At 44.1% G+C, this 25,193-nt stretch overlaps 1 protein-coding gene across 2 annotated transcripts in view; it reads left to right on the top strand.

Annotated features, from left to right (window-relative positions):
- The first annotated feature begins 4,786 nt into the window (after window positions 1-4,786).
- DDR1 (discoidin domain receptor tyrosine kinase 1) overlaps window positions 4,787-25,193 on the top strand; it is a 129,399-nt gene continuing 108,992 nt past the window's right edge. For both annotated transcript variants that reach the window (XM_073598918.1, XM_073598916.1), the window contains exon 1: window positions 4,787-5,367. In XM_073598918.1, the coding sequence (XP_073455019.1) occupies window positions 5,363-5,367 (5 nt within the window). In that variant the 5' untranslated portion in view covers window positions 4,787-5,362. The remainder of the gene's footprint in view (window positions 5,368-25,193) is intronic.

Here is a 25,193-nt window from a genome sequence, read left to right as displayed (position 1 = left end):
ATCTCGCTGCTGGGATATGTTGGGGCAGAGGACTGAGGATTTCTCCTGTAAACAGCAGCCACCAGTACACGGGAAACACTAATTGCTGGTAAGTAGCTACCCTGGTGCTGTTTTAAAAAAAAAAAAAAAATTTAGTTTCAACTTTAACCACTTACGGACCGCCGCACGCCGATATACGTCCTAACTTTGAAGAGCAATCTCGTGGTTATGGAAGCAGCTAGCTGCCATAACCCCCGTTACCCTCTTCTTCAGCCAGCGGTCCGCTTTCAGATAAAAGTGGTCTCTGCGGTGGATTCGCCGCAAGATCACTTTTATCAGCGGCGGGAGAGGGGGACCCCCCTCCCGCCCCGCACCGATGCCTTTGGCGATCGGATGTTACCCTTTACTGGGTATGGAGACGAGTGGGGGGAAGATGGCCCCCACCAGTCTCCATAACGTCAAAACGTCACTTCCGCCCATAGCTCTTAAAGGGCCATTTAAAAAAAATTTTTTTTTTTAAATGACAACATTTTGTTTTTATTGCATTTTAGTGTAAATATGAGATCTGGGGTCTTTTTGACCCCAGATCTCATATTTAAGAGGTCCTGTCATGATTTTTTTTCTATTACAAGGGATGTTTACAATTAAAAAAAAAAAACAGTATAAAATAAAAGGTAAAATAAATAAGAAAAACATTTTTTTTTTAATAAATTCGCCTCATCCCACCAAGCTCGCATGCAGAAGCGAACGCATACGTGAGTAGCGCCCGCATAAGAAAACGGCATTCAAACCACACATGTGAGGTATCGCCGCAATCTGTAGAGCGAGAGCAATAATTCTAGCCCCAGACCTCCTCTGTATCTCAAAACATGCAACCTGTAAAAATGTTTAAACGTCGCCTATGGGGATTTTTAAGGGTAAAAGTTTGTCGCCATTCCACAAGCGTGTGCAATGTTGAAGTGTGACATGTTGGGTATCAATTTACTTGGCGTAACATTATCTTTCACAATATAAAAAAATTGGTCTAACTTTACTGTTGTCTTATTTTTTAATTCAAAAAAGTGTATTTTCTCCAAAAAAGTGCGCTTGTAAAACTGCTGCGCAAATACGGTGTGACAGAAAGTATTGCAACGACTGCCATTTTATTCTGTTTATTTATTCTGTATAATGTTTGGGGGTTCTACGTAATTTTCTATCAAAAAAGAACAGGGTAAAAATAAAAAACAAAAGGTAAAATAAATAAGAATTTATTTTTTTTTAAAACGAGCCCCGTCCCGCCGAGCTCGCGTGCAGAAGCAAACGCACACGTGAGTAGCGCCCGCAAATGAAAACGTTGTTCAAACCACACATGTGAGGTATCGCTGAGATCGGTAAAGTGAGAGCAATAATTCTAGCCCTACACCTCCTCTGTAGCTCAAAACATGCAACCTGTAGAATTTTTTAAAACTTCACCTATGGAGATTTTTAAGGGTAAAAGTTTGTCGCCATTCCTCGACTGGGTGCACTTTACTGTTGTCTTATTTTTTAAATCAAAAAAGTGTATTTTTTTTAAAAAAAGTGCGCTTGTAAGACTGCTGCGCAAATACGGTGTGACAGAAAGTATTGCAACGACCGCCGTTTTATTCTCTAGGGTGTAAGAAAAAAATGTATAATGTTTGGGGGTTCTAAGTATTTTTCTAGCAAAAAAAAACTATTTTTAACTTGTAAACAACAAATCTCAAAAAGAGGCTCGGTCCTTAAGTGGTTAATAGGCTCTTTAGGTGTATTTTTTTTTTTTTTAACTTGGCTGGAGTTCTGCTTTAATGCTTCCTGTAATAAGTAACTAGAATCAGGCCTCTTCCTTCTGTACCTGTCCCCACCAGTCTTGGCAGACAACTCCCTGCAGTTGGCCGATGACCAGCAGCAACACAAGAGTGAGTGACACAGCCAATAGGGATAGCGCCACTGCACCCACCTAGTGTGAAATTCCTGTCGGCCAGCTCAGGACTCGGTCCAGTCTGCGGGAGTGTGAGGTTTCCCGGCGGGGGTTCAGGTATGATATAAAGATCCAGAAGCAAATTGGGAAACGATACTTCCACAATAATCCGCTCCCCCTTGCCAGTCTCCTCCAGCGGCACAGTCTGATCCAGAAATACGTACAGAGACTAAGAATAAAATATGACTGGCTACATGCTCAGTTCGTGACACACACAGACATGGAGAATTCTTGCAGAGATTTCAAATGATTTTTTAAGAAATGGAAGCAAGGCAACACAGTATTTATGTTAAGCAAATATACATAGAACTGTACAAAAAAACTATACAAAGAGAACAATATAACACAATGCAACAATAGTAATAATAAAACAACACATAAAAATACACTTCAAACGTGATTTAAATTCTGTTTGCACAGGAACTCTGATTGGTGACTGAATTTGAGGAAGCACAACCAATCTGGTAATGTTAGACACTCTTCTTAAGCGGAGATCATGTGACCATTTTCAAGGCATTTGGCCACATGACCATCCACATGGGATTTCAGAGCAATGGCTTTTGAAGGTCTGATGCAAGTAGCATGACATCATCTCAGCACAGCAAAGTCACTGACTGAAGTTCAAGAACACCTGTTTTGAAAGGTGGCACTTTTGAACAATTATACTGTTGCTTGTATATTTAGACTAGGGATTGAACCAGGAAGGAAGTGATCACCCCCGCCCAATCAACAGTGGTCAGGGCATTCTTCGCCCCTCAGCTGCACATACACAAGGGAGAGGGGATGTTCATGGCATCAATGACTTAATGTGGCAACATGTTGTCATGAACATCCCTGATCCATTGTGTCTGTGCAACTCCGGAGAGGGAAATGCCTTCGTTTGGGACATGGTTTCAAACCCAAGTTCATCCCTAACTGTGACATGTGAATTTATTCATGCAGACTTGCAAGGTTTTGAGAGGTCAACTTCAAAATCGAATCTAGCTTCCGCTGAGCCATACTAGGGCCAGTTTACTGTTTTGGAAGAGCTAAGAAGAAAATATAAATTCCATACACAGTGAACCCAGGACCTGGCACTGCAAGGCCAGGAAGTAATTCTGGCCATAGATGGATTGTTTTTTCCAATCAGCCGGTGGTCTGATCGGAAAAAAAAACAACAGATTCCCAAATCCACACAAGTGAGGTGAAAAAAGGGAAACACAGGAAGCGGCACCTGAGTGTGGTATGTTAAATACAGTTTATTAGCAAGGTAAGTAATGCACTTACAAGAAAAAAGTTAAAAACAGGCTCATCTGTATGGGGTGGTGTTGTAGGTGTAGTCCAGGGCCCTCTTTTCGCATGGGCACTCTGGGCAGTTGCCCGGGGGCCCCACTTGCCTGGGGGGCCCCACCTGCCCAGCGACCCCAGCCAGGGCCAGACTGGCCTTCCGGGATACAGGGAAATTTGCCAGTAGGCTGCCTGCCCTGGGGCCGCTTTGAGTCTTTCCATCTCTCCTCCTCCTCTTGTGTTTCAGGGAGCTGGCTGGGTCTGTGTTCGGCGTCCGCGATGTAACAAGGTCCCACCCCCCTAGTACGGCTCGTGTAATAGTAGATTGAATCAATGTTCCGCCTATCACACGAGCCGGTCTAGGGGGGTGGGACCTTGTTACAGCACAGGAGGAGATGCCCACTGTGTGTGTGTCTGTTACCAGGCGATGGTGAGTCTGTATTAATTGGCACAGTGATGCTGCATTCATGGGCACAGTGAGGGTCCAATTGTGGGCACAGTGAGACTGCATGCATGGGCACAGTGAGGCTGTAATGGTTGGCACAGTGAGGGTGCAATGGTGGGCACAGTGAGGCTGCAATGGTGGGTAAAGTGAGGCTGCAATGGTGGGTACAGTGAGGCTGCATTCACGGGCACAGTGAGGCTGCAATGGTGGGAACAGTGAGGCTGCATTCATGGGCACAGTGAGGCTGCATTTGATGGGCACAGTGAGGCTGCATTCACGGGCACAGTGAGGCTGCATTCATGGGCACAGTAAAGCTGCATTTGATGGGCAATCGTGCAAGGTTGTGTACACAGGGCCCCAGTGCACTGTATAGCCTGGGGGCCTATAATGCTCTTAAGATGGCACTGGTGTAGTCCGGCATCCGAGACGAATGTCCATGGGTATGGCAGATGTGTAGAGAAGCTGCAATCCATCCTGTGGCCACCGGGAAGCCGGCCTGGGCTGCCGTGGAAAGCAAGGAGATGACATCACCGGAAGCAGAGAAACACCAAGGGAAGAACGGCTGGGTAAACAAGGCTACCCACTTTAAGAACTGTTGCTTTATGGACTGATGAGCTCTTCTTGTCCACATACTGCCTGTTGTATTCTTACATGTACACAAGTTTTTGCGCTTGCAGTTTTTTCTTTCTCACACAAGTGAGGTGGATGGAGGAATCCTCCCTAATGTTCTATCGTATTCTGACAGCAGGGACTCCTCCGCTGATTGGCTGCAGCCACTGATGGAATGAAAATTTTCTAATAGTCCCGTTCAACAGAAGTCAATCATCCGATCATCATTTGTTGAGTGGGAACGGCCATAGATGAATCAAAATTTGTCACAGCCAAATTTTGATACATCAATGGCCAACTTAAACCACATCTGCCCCATACTGATCATGCACATGTCTATCCTCTTAACCCAAATCTGTGCCTTCAGCACAGGCCTAGCTACCTGTATCAAGCTACCAAGGCTGTCTGGCTGTGATGGCTGCTTGTGGCTCTCTGTTCCAGGGAGTCTGTGTCAGCATGAGTTATAGCAGCAGGTGGTGGGAAGGAGGGGGGCAAACAGAGACACACAGACTGGGGAGGGGGGAATTCATTTGGGAAGTGGGACAGAAAGCCAGAGCGACTAAGACGAGTAGAGAATGCAGAAAAAGGGAAATGTTTTGAACGACGCATACTGCAAGTCTTAGAACGCAATTTCAAAGTGAGAAGCAGCAGGTGAGTGGAAGAAAAGCTGTCAGAAGATCTCTACATTAAGAAGAAAAATAAGAAAATAAGATGCAAAGAGATACTGACAAGCTGTGACAAGTCCACAGCAAAGACATATAGGGGAGAGAATCAACAGAAGCAAAGGAAGCAGGTTTAGTGGAAAAAAAGGGTAAAATAATCCACAATTGACCAACTTTTTAGGGTGACTAATGGGGCTGAGCAGAAATTCCCATTCCATGATTGGACAGCATGTGGGAGCAGCTGATTCGGACACAGTATAGGACTGGCATATTGTATGAGAACTGCAACTGTCAACAATACGTAAATACCCCAGAAGTCTCTGCTTACTTCACAAACTTTGGGTTAAGGAAAGTCTCCAGTACTGGAAACAAGGATCCCCAGGAGTCGCTCAGTAGCAAACAAAGAGAGATTGAAATAGTCAACCAATGTCGTAAGTAAACCTTTTGTTTCTTAACCAATGCGCTTGCCATACATGGCCCAATACAAGTGTGCTGACTGATTTGAGCATCACTTGGGACAGTTGGACATATAAAGTCAACCAATGTTGTAAATCCTGTATGTTAAAGGTATGTTGGCTAAATAGTGCTTTCGCCTTGATAACAGCAAATTTTGTGACCAATTCAAGCATTATTTGCAATGGTTGGACATGTAGAGGTGAGTGAATAAATCTTCTTGATCACTGAGATCCATGGCTCAATTGGATTTTCTAATTTGTTAGAAAAATCCCGACCAATTACCTTTTCTTCCTTTTTTTAATGAACAAAGCTTGTTCAAGGATGACTAGAGGTCTACGGTCACCCAAAGACAAGATTTTTCAACATTTGTTTTCAAGCATTTCTGGTCAATGAATTTTGTTTTTTTGTTTTTTTGCACCATACATGTGCCTTGTATATGCCGTAACTCAATATCGTAATATAGGGTGGCCAGAGAGATTTACAATGCTTGTTCACACTGCTTAACCTCCAGGACCCAGCATGACTCTTCTACTGTAATGCACACGTGGTGTAAAGATATGATAGATCCCTTTTCACAAAGCAGATTATCCTGGTGCCAGGTTCTTGCCACTTTTGGTTTTGCTGCATACTATGGGCGTATTAGATTAATTTAAGGGGTTATTGGTTAGAGGTGGGGATACATTTCTGGGAGATTTAAAGTTTGTTAAAAGCCAAACCTTCTTTTCCTATAGACAGCATGGGGAAATGCTAGAACTTTTGTCAGGTTTTTATTGATGTCTGTGCAGAATATAAAAAAGTCACTATCTCTCTCTCTCTCTCTGTGTCCTGTAACAATTGTCATTGTAACTGAAAGTGAGAGAAAATCCATAATTTTGAGTTGTCACCAGAGCAGGAATTGAGGGGAAATCTTTCAATGGGGACATTTGTTATGGGGGCAGCTGTCTTAGAGGAATTTCTCTTATTTTATTGTAATTTTCTATTAATTCCTGTTGTGTCTTTGGGATATAAAGTGAAGGTAAATTTCCCCAGTGGGACACTGACAGCATTTTACACAGCACAGATGAAATTCAAAATGTGGACAGACAATCCATTCCTAAGTTTGCTTAATATTATATATGTTCAGTTTGTGGGGTTCTACACCATACTACATCCCCAACACAGAACCAATGACTAATGCCTCCTGAGCCTTCAGAAAGATGGAACATTCTCAATAAAAAAGGTGGAATGCACACCTGGTCCTGGTGTTTGAAGAGTATGTGAGAGTATCTGAGTGCTGGTAAAGCTCATGTGGGTTACCATTTTCTACAACCTATATCATTTAGCTGGTCAGCAAGGCCTCATTGAGATGGGTGCTGACATCCATAGTCCACGTCTGCGTTTGGGGCTGCTCATTTGCATCCACAAGGATGTTAAATTGCGCATAGCAGACGCATCCATGCAGCCGCTGCATCCCAATAGACATGGATGGGCTGTCTGCACCCAGCACTTGGCTCCTAGAGAGGCATAAAAAAAGGTTCTAAATCACAGGCTACTGGTACTGGTATCCTCGCTCGTCTGACTGAGGCCCAATACTGATTTTGTACGAGTACCTATATGGAAAATTATTGATCTATTTGTTTTAGCTATCATCAGGTTTATGCACACATGAGGCTGTAACTGATTGTCTTTAATCATGCCTGGTTAATGCTGTACCTGTATCCAATGCTGATTAATCATGTCCAGAGCCAGGACAAGGGGTGGGCAGGAGGGGCAGCTGCCCCGGGTGCAGTGAAGCAAGGGGACAAGGAATGAGCGCAGGGCGATACACCTATTCTAAAGCATGTATTAATAGTGGGGGGTCCTCAATTCCAGATCATTTTACTTTGGGCACTGGACGACCCTCTCCCGGTACTGATAATGTCTGTCTATTGTTTTGTATAATACTGTAAAGGTTTACATGAAGCAAGCCAAAAGCTCTGAAGGACCCAGTGAGGGAGACGGGTTTTAAAAATATTTTACAGGAAAATAATGAAAATGCCACTGCACGAGTATACTCATCATCAGGACAGGAAGTGAGGGCAAGTCCTCCCAGCAGCATGGACACAGGAATAACTTGACAATAATTGTAGCAGATATCCTGTTCAAAACTGAAAAAGAAAGTTTAGTGTTGAATTCAACTTTAAAGCCAACTCAAGTTGAAATTAATATTGCCTCCTATGTATTCTTAGTTGAATGTTGGTGAACTTTGTGTATTTAATACAGACCTGAGCTGTCATCCAGCAAGAAATGTTGCATTGGTGCAAGAGCTTATTGTAATAAAGACTAGTTGCTGATGCTCTCTCTCCTTGTACAGGATGGCTGGTCTTGTATCCACCCCTCCTGTAGTTTTTTGTTAGCACCCTGTAGTGGGTGGGGCCTACTGGGCCCCTCCTACAGCTCTGCTCTCTGCACAGGATTTGTACAACATAGTGATGCTATCACCTCTATTTTTACAGGGTTATAACTAGGCTTGCAAAGGTATATGGTGTACAAAAGTGGATCTATGTCCTTTGTGGCTATTGAGTAATATATTTAACTGAAGGTTTTTGAGCTTGGAGTTTGCAGCTTTAAATACCTAAACAGTTGCAGTATCCCTAAAATAATTACCTTACATTTACTGCTAGTCAGGTCTTCAAATGTATTCACATTGAATGCTACCATGTTTCTTTTTTTATTTATCTTCCAATGAATATAATGAATAATTCATAAACATTAATACTTTTACCTTGTTCAAATCCATGAAGGTGAATAACATTTTCTGCTATGAGATCAAATTGCATTTGCAGTTGATCATCTTTGTGCTCTATTTAACCAAAGTTAATGTGATGCAAAGAAACCGATCAATGACAGCAGATTTAAATTTTAAAGTTATTCACTGAAAATTTTTACTGTAACCCCAGTTCTTCTCCTTGTGTTGTTGCGGATCTGTATTCTAAACATCTTAGTTTTCAGATTGTGTTTTTCCATGTAAGCTGAGCCTTGGACTTATAGGGCAGATTTAATAAAGGAGTAGTTTTTACATTTGCCTATGATCACAGCAAATATCCTATCAGGTTCAAGGGATACATTTACTTTGAAACCGATAATGTCCTTTAGGCCTCATGCACACCATGTTATCCTATGTGTCGATGCACACATAGGCTTTTATCAGTTTTTTGGCTGAGGCGTTTCCTGGCTGGAAAAACCCCCCTAGTGGATTTTTCAGCTGTAAAAACACTCTAAGACCCCTTTCACACTGGGGCCGGCGAGCGTTAGCAGTAAAGCGCCGCTCATTTTAGCGGCGCTTTACTGCTGTTTAAGCTTCGCTTTTTGGCCGCTAGCGAGGTGCTTAACTCCTGCTAGGGGCCGAAGAATGGGTAAAAAGCGCCCGTGTTGCGGCACTTCCAAATCACTTTTCAGGCGCTTTGGAAACGCTGCCTATTCATTTCAATGGGCAGGGCGTTTTGGGAGCGCTGTATACAGTGCTCCCAAACCGCCCCCAAAGATGCTGCTTGCAGGACTTTTCCTAACGTCCCACAAGCGCTGTAGACATCGGGCGCAGGCGCACTGAGCGTGCTGTTTCTATCGGTGATCATGCCGTTAGTGGCGGCACCAGCGCGCATGCGCGGGAGTGACGTCATCGTGGCTCCGGCCAGTCAGAGCGCCGGAGCCGCAATACCCGGAAGTCACTCCGGGATAGATGGCGGCGTCAGAGGAGGCAAACGAGGGCCAATGCGGGGGCTTCAATCTCAGATAAGTAATTCATAATGAGCCAGTATGCTATGCATACTAGCTCATTATGCCTTTGTCTTGCAGGGTGTATTTTTTTTTTTTCAGAGGCTTTACTTCCTCTTTAACAAACAAACTCTATGACTAGTAATTAAAACAAATGGGCTTTCAAGGAGAAAGAAGTTACTCATGTGGGTTTTGCAAAATGGAGGAGAGTGACTTTCCCTCCTTCAGATTCCATCTCTGAAGTGATTATGTTGTAGTGTCTTATTGAATTAGATGATTAAGACATGCTTTTTTAAGCACTTTAGCTCTGTCCTTGTGGGTAGTAAAGTCACGACAAAGGCAGATAAGGCGTTTACTACTGAGATAAATTATTATAATTGCCCTAAAAAAAAAAAAAAAAAGATTATCGTATTTGGGCAATAATCTTAAAAGACTTGATCTCTAATTATTTATGACCAATTCCATCACAATGAACACTGAATCATTTCCATTAGTCTCTGTCCCTTAACTCTTCTGCTACAACTGCCGTATGTCATACAGCGTGGCAGCAGGGTTTCTTAAACACACTCCTTGCTGCTACAGCCCATCCCACCTTATGTATGGGCAACGTAAAGACACCCGTTGGGAGCACCCATGTACAAAAACATCACTTTCCCTAAACATATTACATATCATCATGCATGCTGGAGTGAGAGCAACCATTCTACAGCCAATATTACTGGTTAACTCTAAAGTGATGACCTGTAGGGGTTATTTAACGCATCACCAATGGAAAATATAAGGCACTAAAGTTTTTGTAAAGTCATTGTTTTGTGCCCATGCACAATTTTAAAGCTTGACATGTTGGGTATCTATTTATTCGGTGCAGCCTCATCTTTTATATTTTACGCCAAAAACAGGTAATATATTGCTTTTATGTGATCTAAAATAAACTTTGGTATATTTTGTACTGAAAGTTTGCACTTGATAAACCATGCTGCCCATAACCCACCATGGGGCTCCATTCACAAAGTGGTATCTTACTGCATCCAAGTATGCAGTAAGATACCGCACATCGTTTTTCAAAACGTTTTTTGGCATTCACTAAAAAACGCTACTAAAATATTGCATGAGGTATGAAGTCATGCGGCATGTTAGTAGTGAAAGTCCACAGTAATTTACTGTCGGCAGTAGCGGACATCCTTAACACAGGCTTTAAATAGCTGGTTGTTAAGGAGCAGATAGCTGCTGGTGTCCTTAACAATCAGTAACTGTTATGGTTGCTAAGGAACAGACGGCCTTCACATCCTTGACAACCGATGAGTCATCAGCTGGCAGTGGGCTTCCCCGCTGACAGCTGAATGTACGAAAAAAATACTTAATAGAAAAAGAAGAAAAGAACGTTTTGGGGTCCCCCCTTCCACTCCATACCAGGCCCTTTGTTTCTGATATTTATTTTGAGGGGAACCCCCACGCCAATTTTTTTTTTAAATGGCGTAGGCCCCTCCCAAAATCCATACCAGCACCAACCCTTCCTGAAACATACCAGGCCACATGCCCACCTGCCCCCAAAGCACCTTGGGGACAAGGGCATCTTCCCCACAACCCTGGCTGGTAGTTGTAGGGATCTGCGGGTGGGGGCTTATCGGAGTCTGGAAGCCCCCTTTAACAAGGGGGCCCCCAGATCCCGCCCCCCCTCGTGTGAATGAGTATGGCATACATAGTACCCCTACTTATTCACCAAAAAAAAAAAAAATGTAGTGTAAAAAGAGACAGTAGGCAGCTTTTGACAAGTCCTTTACTTAAAAAATACAAATAAAAAAAAATGTCCCCCCCTCCGGTGTGGCCTACTGTTGCCACCGCCAACCCCTTAAAAAGAAATAAATAAACGCTCTGCTCCCGGGGAAGGCTCCCGCTATCTGCCAGTTCTTAAATATCTTGTGGGGAAGAGGCCCTTGGCTACATCAACAATGGCATTTGCATCAATCAGTGGGGACAAGGTGCTTTGGGGGCATGTGACCTATTATGGTTCAGGAGGGGGGACGCTTGCTCGTCCCCCTCTTTCTTGACCTACCGGGCTGCATTTTATTTTTTCCGTGGGGGTTTTCCTCAAAATCCATACCAGAACCGAACAGCCTGGAATTGATTGGGGGGGGGGACCCCACACCTTTTTTTTTCTTAATATTTCATTGCCGGCATTTTTTTTTACATTCACTCGTCAGCAGGAAACTCTGCTAACAGCTGATGACTCATTGGTTGTTAAGGACACGGCAGCCAACCGCTCCTTAACAACCATGTTGTTTACTTGTTAAGGATGCCAGCGGCTGCCGGTTCCTTTAAAAATGAATGCCAGGACCACCACTTATTTACCGCATGCATTTTATTTTCCTTTTGTGAATTGACTTTTACTGCTGTTTTATGTGGTATTTATTGAGCGTTTTTGTTTTATAAGGTAAATATCGCATAAAGCAATAGTGATTTGACATTTTCAGGATCGCATGTGGTATTTGGAGAAACACCTAAATACAGCATGCGATCTAGTTATGTGAATGGAGCCCGCCATTTGAAGCAGAGCAGAAGTGCTAACATCAATGGCAATGGTTACAAGGACATTTATTCCGCGTACACATGAGCGGACCTTCCGTCAGAGTAGACTCTGACGGTCTTTCCGTTGGTGCTCCGCTGAAACGGACTTGCCTACACACGATCACACCAATGTCCGTTCGTTTAGAACACGATGACGTACGACGGGACTAGAAAAAGGAAGTTCAATAGCCAGTAGCCAATAGCTGCTCTTGCGTCGTTTTTGGTATGTCGGACTAGCATACAGATGAGCGGTTTTCTCGATAGGAATTGAGTCCGTCGGAAAGATTTGAAACATGTTCTATTTCTAGGTCCATCAGAATTTTCGAAAGAAAAGGTCCGATGAAGCCCACACACGACCGGAAAGTCCGATCATGTGTACGCGGCATAAGAAAGATTCAATTCTGTTTATGGGGGATATGGAGGTTTTTCAAGCTTTTGCACAGGGTACTAAAAAATCAGGACTCAGCTTTGTTTTTTTTTTTACATAATCCATGGTTGGATTTTAGATTGCTTTCTCTCTAGTCTTTTGGCTAGTTCACACATATCAGCATGATTTTTGGCAGTGTTTCACTTGGAATGCAAACATTCTAACAGCAGTAGGCCAGTAAGATAGACCAGTGAAAGTCAAGGGGTCTGCAGCATCTGTGGGTAAGGCATTACAGGCAATGTTCCAGCTGATGTCACCTTATTTATCCCAGTCAGGTAGGCTTGTCTGTCAGGAAGGGTATGGAGCACCCCCCCATTTTAAAACCGGTGTCAGCAAATCCTTTAGATTGAGGGGGAGCTTCCAGTCTACTTAGCTACATTGCTTAGTTTAATCCAGTACCAGCTGAAATCTGATGTCCTGTTTGCTCAGGAATTTCTGGCACATATTGAATGCTTTTCTAGTAAGAAGGAGAAATTCAGTTGTCAGTATTCTGTAAGCTGAACCTTTGAGAAATGCCATGAATATTAACCACCTTCTACAATGGTGTTACTTACTGGGTAGACCTTATCTCCAAAGCTGTTGGTTGGTTGCCTTTGAGTGACACACCCCTTGTCAAAATCCTGTGGACTGTTGTTCAGGTAAAGTCCAACCCAGGAAACCCATTGAAAGGCAAAAAGTTTCCAAGGTTGAAGTGAAAAATGGTGGTGGTAGCCTCACAGCCACTCAGCAGTGCTGGTAAATGGCTGATTCTAAGGCTGGCTATACATTATACAACATTCTTGTACAATTTTCCTTTAAATTGACAAAAAACATATAATATGAGGTCAAACCTAAACACTTTCAAGCTGTTGCATGCAGGCAGGCCCTTTCACTACATAGTTGAAGGTAAATTTAAAGGAAATTGATTTAAAAAATTATATAATGTAGGGCTTGACAAATCTGCTTAGAATCTAGGAGCCAGCTAAAAAAGCTAGGAGCCAGTTTTTTAGACTGCCCAGTGCCCAAAACTGCTTGTCCAGAGCGTCAGGTAATAAGAATTGCTCATGCCCGGTACCAAGCGAAAAAAGACAGAAAAACAAAAACAAAAAAAAAACAATTTTTTTGCAAATAAGTCATTTTTTCTCCTTCACTGATGTGCGCTGATGAGGCTGCACGGATGAGCACTGATAGGCTGCACTAATGGGCACCGATGGGCATTGATGAGGTGGTACTAATAGACGTCACTGATGTGTACTGATGAGGCTGTAATGAGGCGGCGCTGATGAGGTGGCACTGTTGAGGTGGCACTGATGAAGCTGCACTAATGGGCACTAAGGCTGCACTGATGGGCACTGATGAGGTGGCACTGATGAGGCGGCAATGATGAGGCTGCACTAATGGGCACTGAGGCTGCACTGATGGGCACTGATGAGGTAGCTCTGATGAGGTGGCGCTAATGGGCACTGATGAGGCTGTGCTGATGGGCACTGATAGGCGACACTGATGAGGCTGCGCTGAGAAGCACTGATAGGCTGCACTGATGAGGTGGCCCTTATGGGCTCTGATAGACTGCACTGATGGACACTGATGAGGCTGCACTGATGGGCACTGATGAGGTGGTACTGATTAGCACTGATGAGGCGGCACTGATAGCCTGCACTAATGGGCATTGATGAGGTGGCACTAATAGGTGGCACGGATGAGGCGGCACTTGACGTAGAACATTTCTCTATACGCTATGCGTAATCCATGTCTCCTGCGCTAATAAAGCCTTTTGGTATAATGCATCTTAGTACACCCCTGTTTCCAGAGTAAAACAGACATAACCACCGTCCTCACATCCTTAGCTCCACAGGCAGACTTATTTCTGAAGCGGCTGTGTTGGTTATTCATAGTACTTAACAATAGAGCTTGGTAGCTTCAGAATCGGCCAATCAAGCACAGGCATTCCTTCAAACAGGAGGAGTTATACAAATCTCACCCAATGAGCAATGACTAGGGTAGTGTATGGGCGTGTCTATGCAGGAGCAGTGTGTATGATTTCCCGCCCCCTGTACCTGTAAGCCATGCTCTCTAGTAAGACAAATAAAACCACATGGCTGGCCTTGAAATCATGAACGCTGTCCCCAACCATAACGCATTCAAAGACTCACGTTTTTCCCATTGGCGTGAATCCTTATTCTGCATTGTTCAGAGAACAATGCATACCAGGATTATTCTTCTATTCCTGAGGATGTGAGATTATCTGCAGGGACACGCCATAGCCCCTCCACGTGCTGATCAGACACACAGAGCAACACGAGCGTACATCCCTCATAAGCGATAATGTCTTCGCAGAGTGAACACATCCCCCCAGACAATCGTCTGTGCATTGCACAGGGGCCCTTCGCTGGCGGACATATCCCCACTCTGCAAACACTTCTCTGCATCCTCAAGAAGCTTTCCAGTACCAAACGGGTCTCAACTGGCGTCAGTCTGCTCCAGTCTGCTCTTTAGAGCGGGCTGCAGGAGAACTAGCACTGGAAGACACTGTAACAATACATATTAAATACATCTTAATAAAATTTCCACAACACACTGATGAGGCGGCGCTGATGGGCACTGATGAGGCTGCACTGATGCTGCACTAATGGACGCTAATGAAGTGGCACTGATGAAGCGGCGCTGATGGGCACTGATGAGGCTGTGCTGATGGGCACTGATAGGCAACACTGATGAGGCAGCACTGATGAGGCTGTACTGATAAGCACTGATAGGCTGTACTGATGGGCACTGACGAGGCTGTGCTGATGGGCACTGATGAGGCTGCACTGATGGGCACCGATGAGGCAGGGCTGATGGGCACTGATGAGGCTGCACTGATGGGTGCTGATGAGGTGGCACTGATGAGGCGGCACTGATGGGCACTCATGTGGCTGTGCTGATGGGCACTGATAGCCGACACAGATGAAGTGGCACTGATAGGGCTGCGCTGACGAGGCTGTGCTGATGGGCACTGATGAGATGGCACTGATGGGCACTGATGAGGCTGAGCTGATGGGCACTGATAGGTGACACTGATGAGGCAGCACTAATGAGGCTGCGCTTATAAGCTTTGATAGGCTGCACTGATGAGGTTGCACTGATGGGCAGTACCTGATGAGGCTGCACTGATGGGCACTGATGAGATGGCACTGATGGGCACTGATGAGGCTGAGCTGATGGGCACTGATAGGCGACACTGATGAGGCAGCACTAATAAGGCTACGCTGATAAGCTTTGCTCTTTCTGCTGTCAATGAAATCCAATGACTCGGGCGCTGGGGGAAGGGGCCAAGTTCGGCATTCTGCATCTATGGACACTAATGCTGGACTTGGGAGCGCACCTGCAGGGTAACCCCCCCCAGGAGAGCGCTTCTCCTAGGGGGTTATACGATGCGAGGAGGAGCTACCAGCGCCACCGGGGGGACCTCAGAAGTCGAGGATCGGGGCCACTCTGTGCAAACTGAACTGCACAGTGGAGGTAAGTATGACATCAAAGTATGACAAGTATGAAAAAAAAAACTGACCATCATTCGTCAGATATTCTCATCATGTGTATGACACTTAAAGGGGTTGTAAACCCAAGTGTTTTTTCACCTTAATGCATCCTACGCATTATGCCGCATCGGCACACACATAGTAACCAATCAGCTTCTAGGTTTTATTGTCAAAGCCTAATTGAACAAGCTGAAGTTAGAAGATGATTGGTTATTATGCAAAGCTGCACCACATTCTGTGTGCACTAGTTTTAGTAAATCTCCCCCTGTGTATCAAACATTTACCATCATTTTGTGTGTCATAGTGCTGTTGATCTTCTTGTCACTTCCTGTTTGCCTGCACTCTCTCCAGCAGGAGCTCTTTGTCATTGCTCACAATGGCTTGCTGATGGTGATAACAGTGGAAATTTGAGCATTGAGTGTCAGCACAGCTGCCTATAGTCTCTGGAATGTTAGGCTGGGTTCACACCGGCTGCAACCGCGGCTCACAGCAGGGGGTCCGGTACGTCCCTATTCGCTGTTTCAGGTGCGAATCGGGTCCGAATTTTAGCGTGAATTCAGACCTGAAATGGACCAGAAGACGCACAGGACCGTTTTTCCAGTGCGGACTGTGACCGCCACTGAGATGTGTGAACCAGCTCCATTGAGAGCCGGTCACATTCTCCTGTAATGCGAAATGGATGCAGAAAACACATCCAATTCGCATAAGTGTGAACCCAGCCTTAAAGGGTTTGTTAATCCATCTACACAAGTCTTACGAATGCATCCTACGCATTAAGGTGAAAAAACTTCTGTCACTGACCAGCCCCCAGCCCCCCAGTTTTACTCACCTGAGTCCTGAATTCCGCTGCCAGAGACGCGCTCTTCCCCTCTGCCCGTTGTCTCGGCTCTTGATTGGATAGATTAATAGCAGCGCAGCCAGTGGAGCCATTGGCTCTTTCTGCTGTCAATGAAATCCAATGACTTGGGCACTGGGGGAAGGGGCCAAGTTCGGCATTCTGTATCTATGGACGCTAATGCTGGACTTGGGAGTGCACCTGCAGGGTAACCCCCCAGGAGAGCGCTTCTCCTAGGGGGTTATACGATGCGAGGAGGAGCTACCAGCACCGCCGGAGGGACCTCAGAAGTCGAGGAATCGGGGCCACTCTGTGCAAAATGAACTGCACAGTGGAGGTAAGTACGACATGTTTGTTATTTAAAAAAAAAACAAAAAACGAAGCCTTACAATCACTTTAAAGCATCTTTCCTGCCTGTTCTTAGCTCATTGAGGGTTTGGCTCTGACCATTTTCTTTCTTTGAACATGTCTGCAGTGACCATCTTCTAAGAAATGACACCGCTCACTCAAGCATCTTTCCTGTCTTTTGTCTGGCTACATTGAGGGTCTAACAAATTTTATGATGCCAATTGGCAGCAGGAGGTCAAGTTTGGAGGATCTTCTTTTCTTTCTAAAAGTGGAAAACCTCTGTAACACACCTGTCCAACTCAGGGAAAAACATGTACTATCATAGGTCCCCGAGGAAACACTGCTTTTTACAGTGTTTTCATTTTGACTTTTATTGGGCAGTTGTAAAACAGACTAGTAGTTTAGTGTTGTTTTTCACTTGATTGTGTTACGTTTTATAAAGCTGCATAATCCCATTCTCAGTTCCTGTCCTTTCCTATACCAATTCCCAAAAGGTGATCTGAAATGTGAACATGGCATCATAGCATATAAAAACAGTAAATGAACGAAGAGTAACGTGAGCCTGAATTTACTGATTGGTGGACGTGTGGGAGTGAAGTACTACTAATGCTTAGGTACAGGATGGGAGCTTTTTGGATCCCTATTCATCAAGCAGTCCACTGCTGCCTCTCCCTTGTGTGGAGGAGACAAATATTTAGGCCGCATGCCAACCTGAAAGACACTGATGGCTTACGCACGTGTTCTGTTTCCATCTCTCAGATTCTCCTGCTCAACTAAAGGAGGAGATGGTTCCTCCACTATGATTGATATTCAGGCTTAGTCGGGTTCATAATAAATACCAGTCTGAAAAAGGAAGGTATCTGAGAGGTGCTGGAAGTACCTGAGATATGACAGTGGGCAAGGAGGAGGTTATTTTTAGACAAAAGTAAAGACTGTAATGGATCGCAAAGACTTTTTAACATGTTAGAAAATTTATAAAGCAATAATAAACACTTATGCCGTGTACACACGGGCGGACTTTTTAGGCATCAAAGGTCCGACAGCCTTTCCGACTGACTTTCGATGGACTTTTGAACGAACGGACTTGCCTACACACGATCACACCAAAGTCCGACAGATTTGTACGTGATGACGTACACCGGACTAAAATAAGGAAGTTCATAGCCAGTAGCCAATAGCTGCCCTAGCGTCAGTTTTTCATCTGTCGGACTAGCATACAGACGAACTGACTTTTCGACCGGACTCAAATCTGTCGGAATGTTTGAAACATGTTTCAAATCTAAAGTCCGTCTGATTTGCGACCGAAAAGGTCCGTCGGAAGTCCGATGAAGCCCACACACGGTCAGATTGTCCGACGGATTTGTTCCGGCGGACGAGTTGGGTCGAAAAGTCCAGTCGTGTGTACACGGCATTACACTGCTTGTTCATTAGCATACCTCCCAACATTTTGAGATGGGAATGAGGGACACCTACTAACAAACGTACGTAGGCATAGGACACGCCCCCTGCTACACCCCCTTAAAGGAGAATTAACCAAAAATAAAGGTTAATTAAATCCATAAGGACTTATTTTTTACCACTACTATTCCTTTATATTGGCTTTTAAAATGTACAAATGCAGCAATTTAGAAATTGAATGAAAGGTTTAGCACTGGGAAACACTTTTTGAAAGGTAAAAAGTGCATTTTATATACAAGTATATGGATCGGACCAAATAAGGGACAAATGAGGGGGAAAGAGGAACAGAGGGACATTGCTCCAAATCAGGGAAAGTCCCTTGAAATCAGGGACAGTTGGGAGCTATTTTTATTTATTTTAGGTACTTAAATAGCGCTGTCAATTTACGCAGCGCTTTACATATACATAGTACATTCACATCAGTCCCTACTCTCAAGGAGCTTACAATCTAAGGCCCCTAATTCACATTCATACATACTAGGGACAATTTAGACAGGATCCAATTAACCTATGCATTAGCACTGCCAGATAGTGGCATGTTACCAATGAGGCTGGCATCACTAACTAGTGAGGTGTCCCATTTTGACAGAGGGATGGAAAGATATATACAGTGAGAATAGAAAAGAATCACCCTTTAAAACAATCACATTTTGTTGCTTTTGCAGCCTGAAATTAAGACAGACACAATTTGTTTTATCTAGCTGTATTTAATAGGGCAGCTCATAATATCCAAGTGAAACATATAACACCAAAGTGTCTGAAAAAAAAATGCAAAAACAGAATCACCGAAAAAAAATCACCCCCTGATGTCAGTATTTTGTTGAACCACCTTTTGCTTGAATTACAGCCTTAGTGCCGGTTCACACAGGGGCGGCACGACTTGCAGGTCGCCTCAGCGAGGCGACCTGCAAACGACTTCTGAGGCGACTTGCAAAACGACTTCTGTATAGAAGTCTATGCAAGTCTATGCAAGTCGCCCCCAAAGTAGTACAGGAACCTTTTTCTAAGTCGGAGCGACTTGCGTCGCTCCTATTAGAACGGTTCCGTAGCACAGAACGGGAGGCGACTTGTCAGGCGACTAGGTTAGAGGAGGGCAGATTACATAGCACAAGCACTGTTAAGGGACCAGACTCTGCATTTTTTTTGGGCTAACAAACGCTTTAAGGAGTAATTGGTAGACAGTTGTTGCTCTATAACCGGAAGTGCCTGAAAAAGGATCTTCATGGTAGGATCACCAGGGATTCTGTTACTAAAGCTGCAGATTATTTTTGAATTTACATGAACATATGAAAGATTAAACAATATTTTTGTGATTGGGTTTACATATACTGTAATATTTTGGAATTATTGGCACTGTTGCATGCAGAGTTTTCAACAAGGTTGTTAAGGATGCAGCAGCCAGCTTCCTAGCCCCCTTCTTAGCAACCAACTATATACAGTAAATGTACAGCTAGAAAAAAAAAAAAAAAAAAAAACGCAAATCGCGGCAAAATCATGGTAAAAATGCGCTACTTGAATTTTGGATGCAGGTCCATTGAAGTCTATTACATGCAAAACACTGCATTTTGCGGGAAAAAAAGTCCCCGACTTTTTCCAAAAACGCAGAGGCACAAAAATGCATTGATGTGGAAGTTTACCATAGGAACTCATGTTAAAAAAATTCCCTGCATTTCTGTATAATGCATTCATTTGAATAGAGCCTAAGCACTGGTTGCTCCCACCTATGGAAGTCCTATCCAGCTTGGTCTTCACCTGTATGTGGTTTTAAGCTGTCAAATCAGTGTAGAATCTGCCGGTGCTTATCGTACTCAATAATGTAGACCTGTCAGTAACTTTACAAGTCTGCGTTAATAAATTCCTGACATCACAATGTCTAAAGCCCCGCACACACACGGGACGAACATTGGCTGGTAGTGGCTGATTCAACAGAAACCGGACAACTTTCTTGCCGTGTGTATGCCAGCCTGTCTGACGTGTGTATGCCAGCCTGCTGATCATCTGCCAATCGGCATGCGATCGGCATTCTCAGCCAATGGCTGCGGGCACTGACCAGTGTGTTCTGGTGGTGGTGGTGGTGGTGGTGGTATGCTTATGGTATGTTTACACATTACTTAGCATGAAAAATATATCTAGTGACAGGTCCACTTTAAACTTTACGCTGTTCTGTGCTTGAATCGGTTGTGTTGCTTAGAATTAGATCAGTAAGGGTGGCCTTACTACTATAAATTACTGCCATCCTTGTGTACAACAGTAAGGACATGATCAGGTCATCTTATCAGAACACGTTATTCTGAATAAGGCCATTGAGCTAAGCAGTAGTGGGATGTAGTCCTTTAGACATGCATTCCCTCATTAGTTATAATTCATGCCTTTAGTCCCTTAACATGCCATACATGTGAAAACCTAAATCCAGTATGTCCAGAGGGTCACATAGTGCTTATTTATTACAGCAAAGAGCACTGTCTAGACATGCAAAGATCATGATAAACAACAGGTGATATAGTCCTTTACCAACCTGAACCAACTAACCAATCAGCAGCCATTGTTCCTCGTTCTAGCTCCTCTAAACTGTAGAAATGTACAACGTACAATCTGATAGATGGTCTTTGATATTTGCACTTTGCAAATCCTTTGCTTTGTGCTGCTTCGGTAAATAATCCTTATGTTTAACAGGCAGTCACAAGCATTCACTAAAGTTCTCACCTCTTTCTGTGCCTGAATTTGCCCAGTCCTGCACAGCGAGCTTACGTTTATAAAGAAACAACAGTGATCGCCATCGTTAGGTTAGTGCTCACTGACCCTTTGTTAAAGCAGAAGTTCACCCTAAAGGGGAAGTTCCATGCTATGCCCTCCTCCCCCCTCCTCTTCTCTTCTGCTTTTGGTAGGAGTGGGGGGAGGATGGGTACCTGACTTTGACAGATAACCGCTCCCACGTCTGGTTCCTAGCCAGCGATCAAGGTAAATTCTCCCCAGCCCCCACCCCTCACTTTTATCGGAGGTGGGGCGGGAGAAAAAAAATGTTTAAACGTGCCCCGTCCCGCCGAGCTCGCGTGCGGAAGCGAACTCACACATGAGTAGCGCCCACAAATGAAAATGGTGTTCAAACCACACAGGTGAGGTATTGCCGCGATCGGTAGAGCGAGAGCAATAATTCTAGCCCTAGACCTCCTCTGTAATTCAAAACATGCAACCTGTAGAATTTTTTAAATGTCGCCTATGGAAATTTTTAAGGATAAAAGTTTGTCGCCATTCCACGAGCGGGCGCACTTTCCTGTTGTCTTATTTTTTAATTCAAAAATGTGAATTTTTTTTTTTTTAAAGTGCGCTTGTAAGACCACTGCGCAAATACGGTGTGACAGAAAGTATTGCAACGACCGCCATTTTATTCTCTACTGTGTTAGAAAAAAAATGTGTAATGTTTGGGGGTTCTAAGTAATCTTCTAGCAAAAAAAAACTGTTTTTAACTTGTAAACAACAAATCTCAAAAAGAGACTCGGTCCTTAAGTGGTTAAGGCTATGGTCACACTCGCCCGCATGGTAAGGCCTGCTTTACAGTTTTGCATTCGTATGTGCATTTTGAAGAGCATAAAAATGCATACGTCAGGAAAATACATTGAGGCCATTCACATTGTATGTGCATTTATGTGCATTTTCTGGTCTAATAAAAATTGCATGCACATTGTGCATATGCATGCATTTTTTTCATTCATTGTCAAATTGTTCACTTGCCATGTGCTCATCTACAGTGAAGACAGCGACAGTTGTGTTAGCAGCTGCAAACAGAAGTGTAAAACCAGCCATGCTTCCTCTATTCTATACACAGAAAACTGGACAGCACATTCCTTCACAATGTCAACACAGGAAAAACATCCTCGTTGGAGAACAACAAAAATGCATAATGCATGAAAATGCATGTAAAATGCACAAAAGCAAACACTTAAAAGATGCATGACAGCAGAAACAGAGAGATGTAAACAGGGTTGTAAACACAGAATGTTACCGTTGGGGCTAGTGATATCACTGGTTAGGTCAGAGAGCAGTGCGATGTGCGTTTCAGCGCATTGCACTGCTTACTTTTTCTCTTTTTTTTATCCTAATCTTAATTGAAGCATCACATAGTGACACTTCATTAGTGCCACAGCACAGCAGGGCATGCGGTGCCATTCAGCGCTCTGCAGAAAATTGCAGACATGCTGCATTTTTCCGCAGCTCACCACACCATACTTTACACCAGCACTGTGGTGTGAATGGGGCACATAAAAAACTATTGTTTTCTATATGACCTGAGTTTATCCAGTGGGGAAAATGCAGGTCACTGCTGCTATTGTGAATGAGCCCCTAAGACCCGTACACATGATCCGAAAATCGGACGACGGATCGTTTTTTGCATGCTAGTCGCATATCGAACATGAAGAGTTTACTAAAGTTGCAAAAATTCTCATACGACAGAATAGAAAATTGGAAGTCACGTCGTGTTGTAATGTATTTGTATTGTATTTTGGAATGACAACTGTACTGATTACACGAAAATCGTACGAGAAAATTTTTCTTGCTTGTCCGATCAGATAATATCGGATGAACTGTTGTGATCGGCACTCGACACCTCTGTACTAACGTGTGTACGGCCTTTAGTGCCGGTTCACACAGGGGCGACTTGTCAGGCGACCTAGCCGCCTAACAAGTCACCTCCCGTTCTGTACAATGGAACCAGTCTAATAGGAGCGACGCAAGTCCCTCCGACTTAGAAAAAGGTTCCTGTACTACTTTGGGGGCGACTTGAGGCGACTTGCATAGACGTCTATACAGAAGTCGTTTTGCAAGTCGCCGTGGAAGTCGTGTGCAGGTCGCCTTGACACCTGTTTCCCAGTTGGGATCAATTACCTCTAGAGTGAGCAATGTATGTGCAGGTGTGCTTATGTGGAAGCAGCTGCATGAATTAACTGTTATGAGGCCGGGGCTAGACTTTTGTTTCATCCACTAGCCACACAATGCATTCTTCAACTAAGACACTTGTACTAAAAAGCAAACTATATACAACTGCCAAAATGTGAACTCCTAACTTATGCCAGCCATATACATGGATGGGGATTCGGATCGGCTGAATTTGATCCATGTATGAGGACAGTGGTTGTACAGAGGTTGATCTATTAATCGATTTCTGTACGACCACCCTGTCTGTTTTTTTCCCCGGTCCATCAATGGTGCCAATCTCCCTGCTATCAGAACACAATAGCTCAGCGGGAGTGATTACCTCATCCACCTCGAATGTGTAGATGGGAGAATCATAATTCTTCTACACTTTTGAGTCATTGACCCAGTAGCAAGTATGCAGCAATAAAGACACAGGGTTCCATTCACAGAATTAACTTGCATGAGCTATTTAGGTGTCAGGACACATTTTGCCGAACTATTGTATGCGATCCTGCCAATTCACTAGACTGTGCGGTATTTACTGAAAAATGCTGAAACCGCTCCTTAACGGCCGCCCGCTCCTTAACGACCAGTAAAAATCATGGTTGTTAAGTAGTGGACGGGTGCTGCGTCCTTAACAACCGATAAGTCATTAGCTGTCAGCAGGGTTCCCCGTTGACAGTTGAATCTAAAAAAAGAATTGCTGGAAATATCCAAGCAGGTCAGGAACGGGAGGGGACGAGCGAGCGCCCCCCCCCCCCTTCCTGAACTATACCAGGCCACATGCCCTCAACATCAAGGGGGGGTTCTTTGGGGCGGGGAGGGGATATATCTGCCCCCCAAAGTACCTTGTCCCCATGTTGATAGGGACAAGGACCTCTTTCCCACCAATCTGACCGGTGGTGGTGGGGATCTGTGGGCAGGGGGGCTTATCAGAATCTGGAGCCCCCCCTTAACAAGGGAGCCCCAGATCCCAGCGTGCCCCTCATGTGAATGAGTCTGGGGGGTACATACCACTACTCATTCACCCCCAAAAAAGTGTGCTGTGAAAAAAGACATTAGACAGTTTTTGCCAAGTACTTTATTTAAAAAATAAAAATGTCCCCTGGTGTAGATCCATCATCAAACACCGCTGACCTGAAAAAACATAAAGAGGGCCTCTGGTATGCTTTTGGGTGGGGGGCGCACTCTGCTTCTTTCCTGATTTTTTTTTTTTTAGATTCAGCTGTCAGCCAGGAACCCTGCTGACAGTTGATGACTCATCAGTTGTTAAGGGTGCAGTGGCCGCCTGCTCCTTAACAACCATGTTGTTTAGTGGTTGTTAAGGACGCAGGTGGCCACCCGCTTCTTAACAACGCCTATTTATTAATGTTAATAAATACACCAGCTCATGGCAGGACTTAAATTACCGCATGTTTTCACTATAAAAATACTGCAAGACTTCATAAAATAACTCATGCAGTATTTTAGTAGCGCATTTTGGTGAATGCCAAAAAACTTGAAAACCGCTGAGTGGTATTTTACCACATTTGTTATAGGGGGGACAATACCGCTTTGTAAATGGAGGCCACAGTCATATCAGAATGCCTGCTGTGCCAATCACCTGCAGTGCTGATTAGTGTATTCTGACAGTGGATGATCTCCCGCTGTCAGAATATAATACCACAGCGTGGAGGATTCCTACATCCAACTCGCTTGTGTGGATGGGGAAATTCTTTTTTTTTTTTTTGATCAGTCTGCCGGCTGTTGAAAAAAAAAAAAAAATTCGTCTATGGCGAGCTGTAATGGGCCTGCTCATGCACACTGGATGTCAAAAACTCAGCTTTTACAAGCGTTTGACTTTTTTTCTGCCTCTAAATGCCCCTCTATGTTAGCCTATGTGGTCATGCACACACAGGCATTTAGAAGCAGAAAAAAAAACATTACTTAAGCTTTCAGGTCAGGAGAAGAGCATTTGAGTGTAAAAAACGCAGAACGCCCCATAAACGCATGTACACGCCCTTAATGCATTTGCAAATTGCAGCTTCA

The sequence above is a fragment of the Aquarana catesbeiana genome, linkage group LG09 (genome assembly GCF_042186555.1).
Source record: "Aquarana catesbeiana isolate 2022-GZ linkage group LG09, ASM4218655v1, whole genome shotgun sequence".
NCBI lineage: Eukaryota > Metazoa > Chordata > Amphibia > Anura > Ranidae > Aquarana > Aquarana catesbeiana.
The sequence above is the reverse complement of the archived record's forward strand: the minus strand, read 5'-3'. Positions and strand labels throughout refer to the sequence as shown.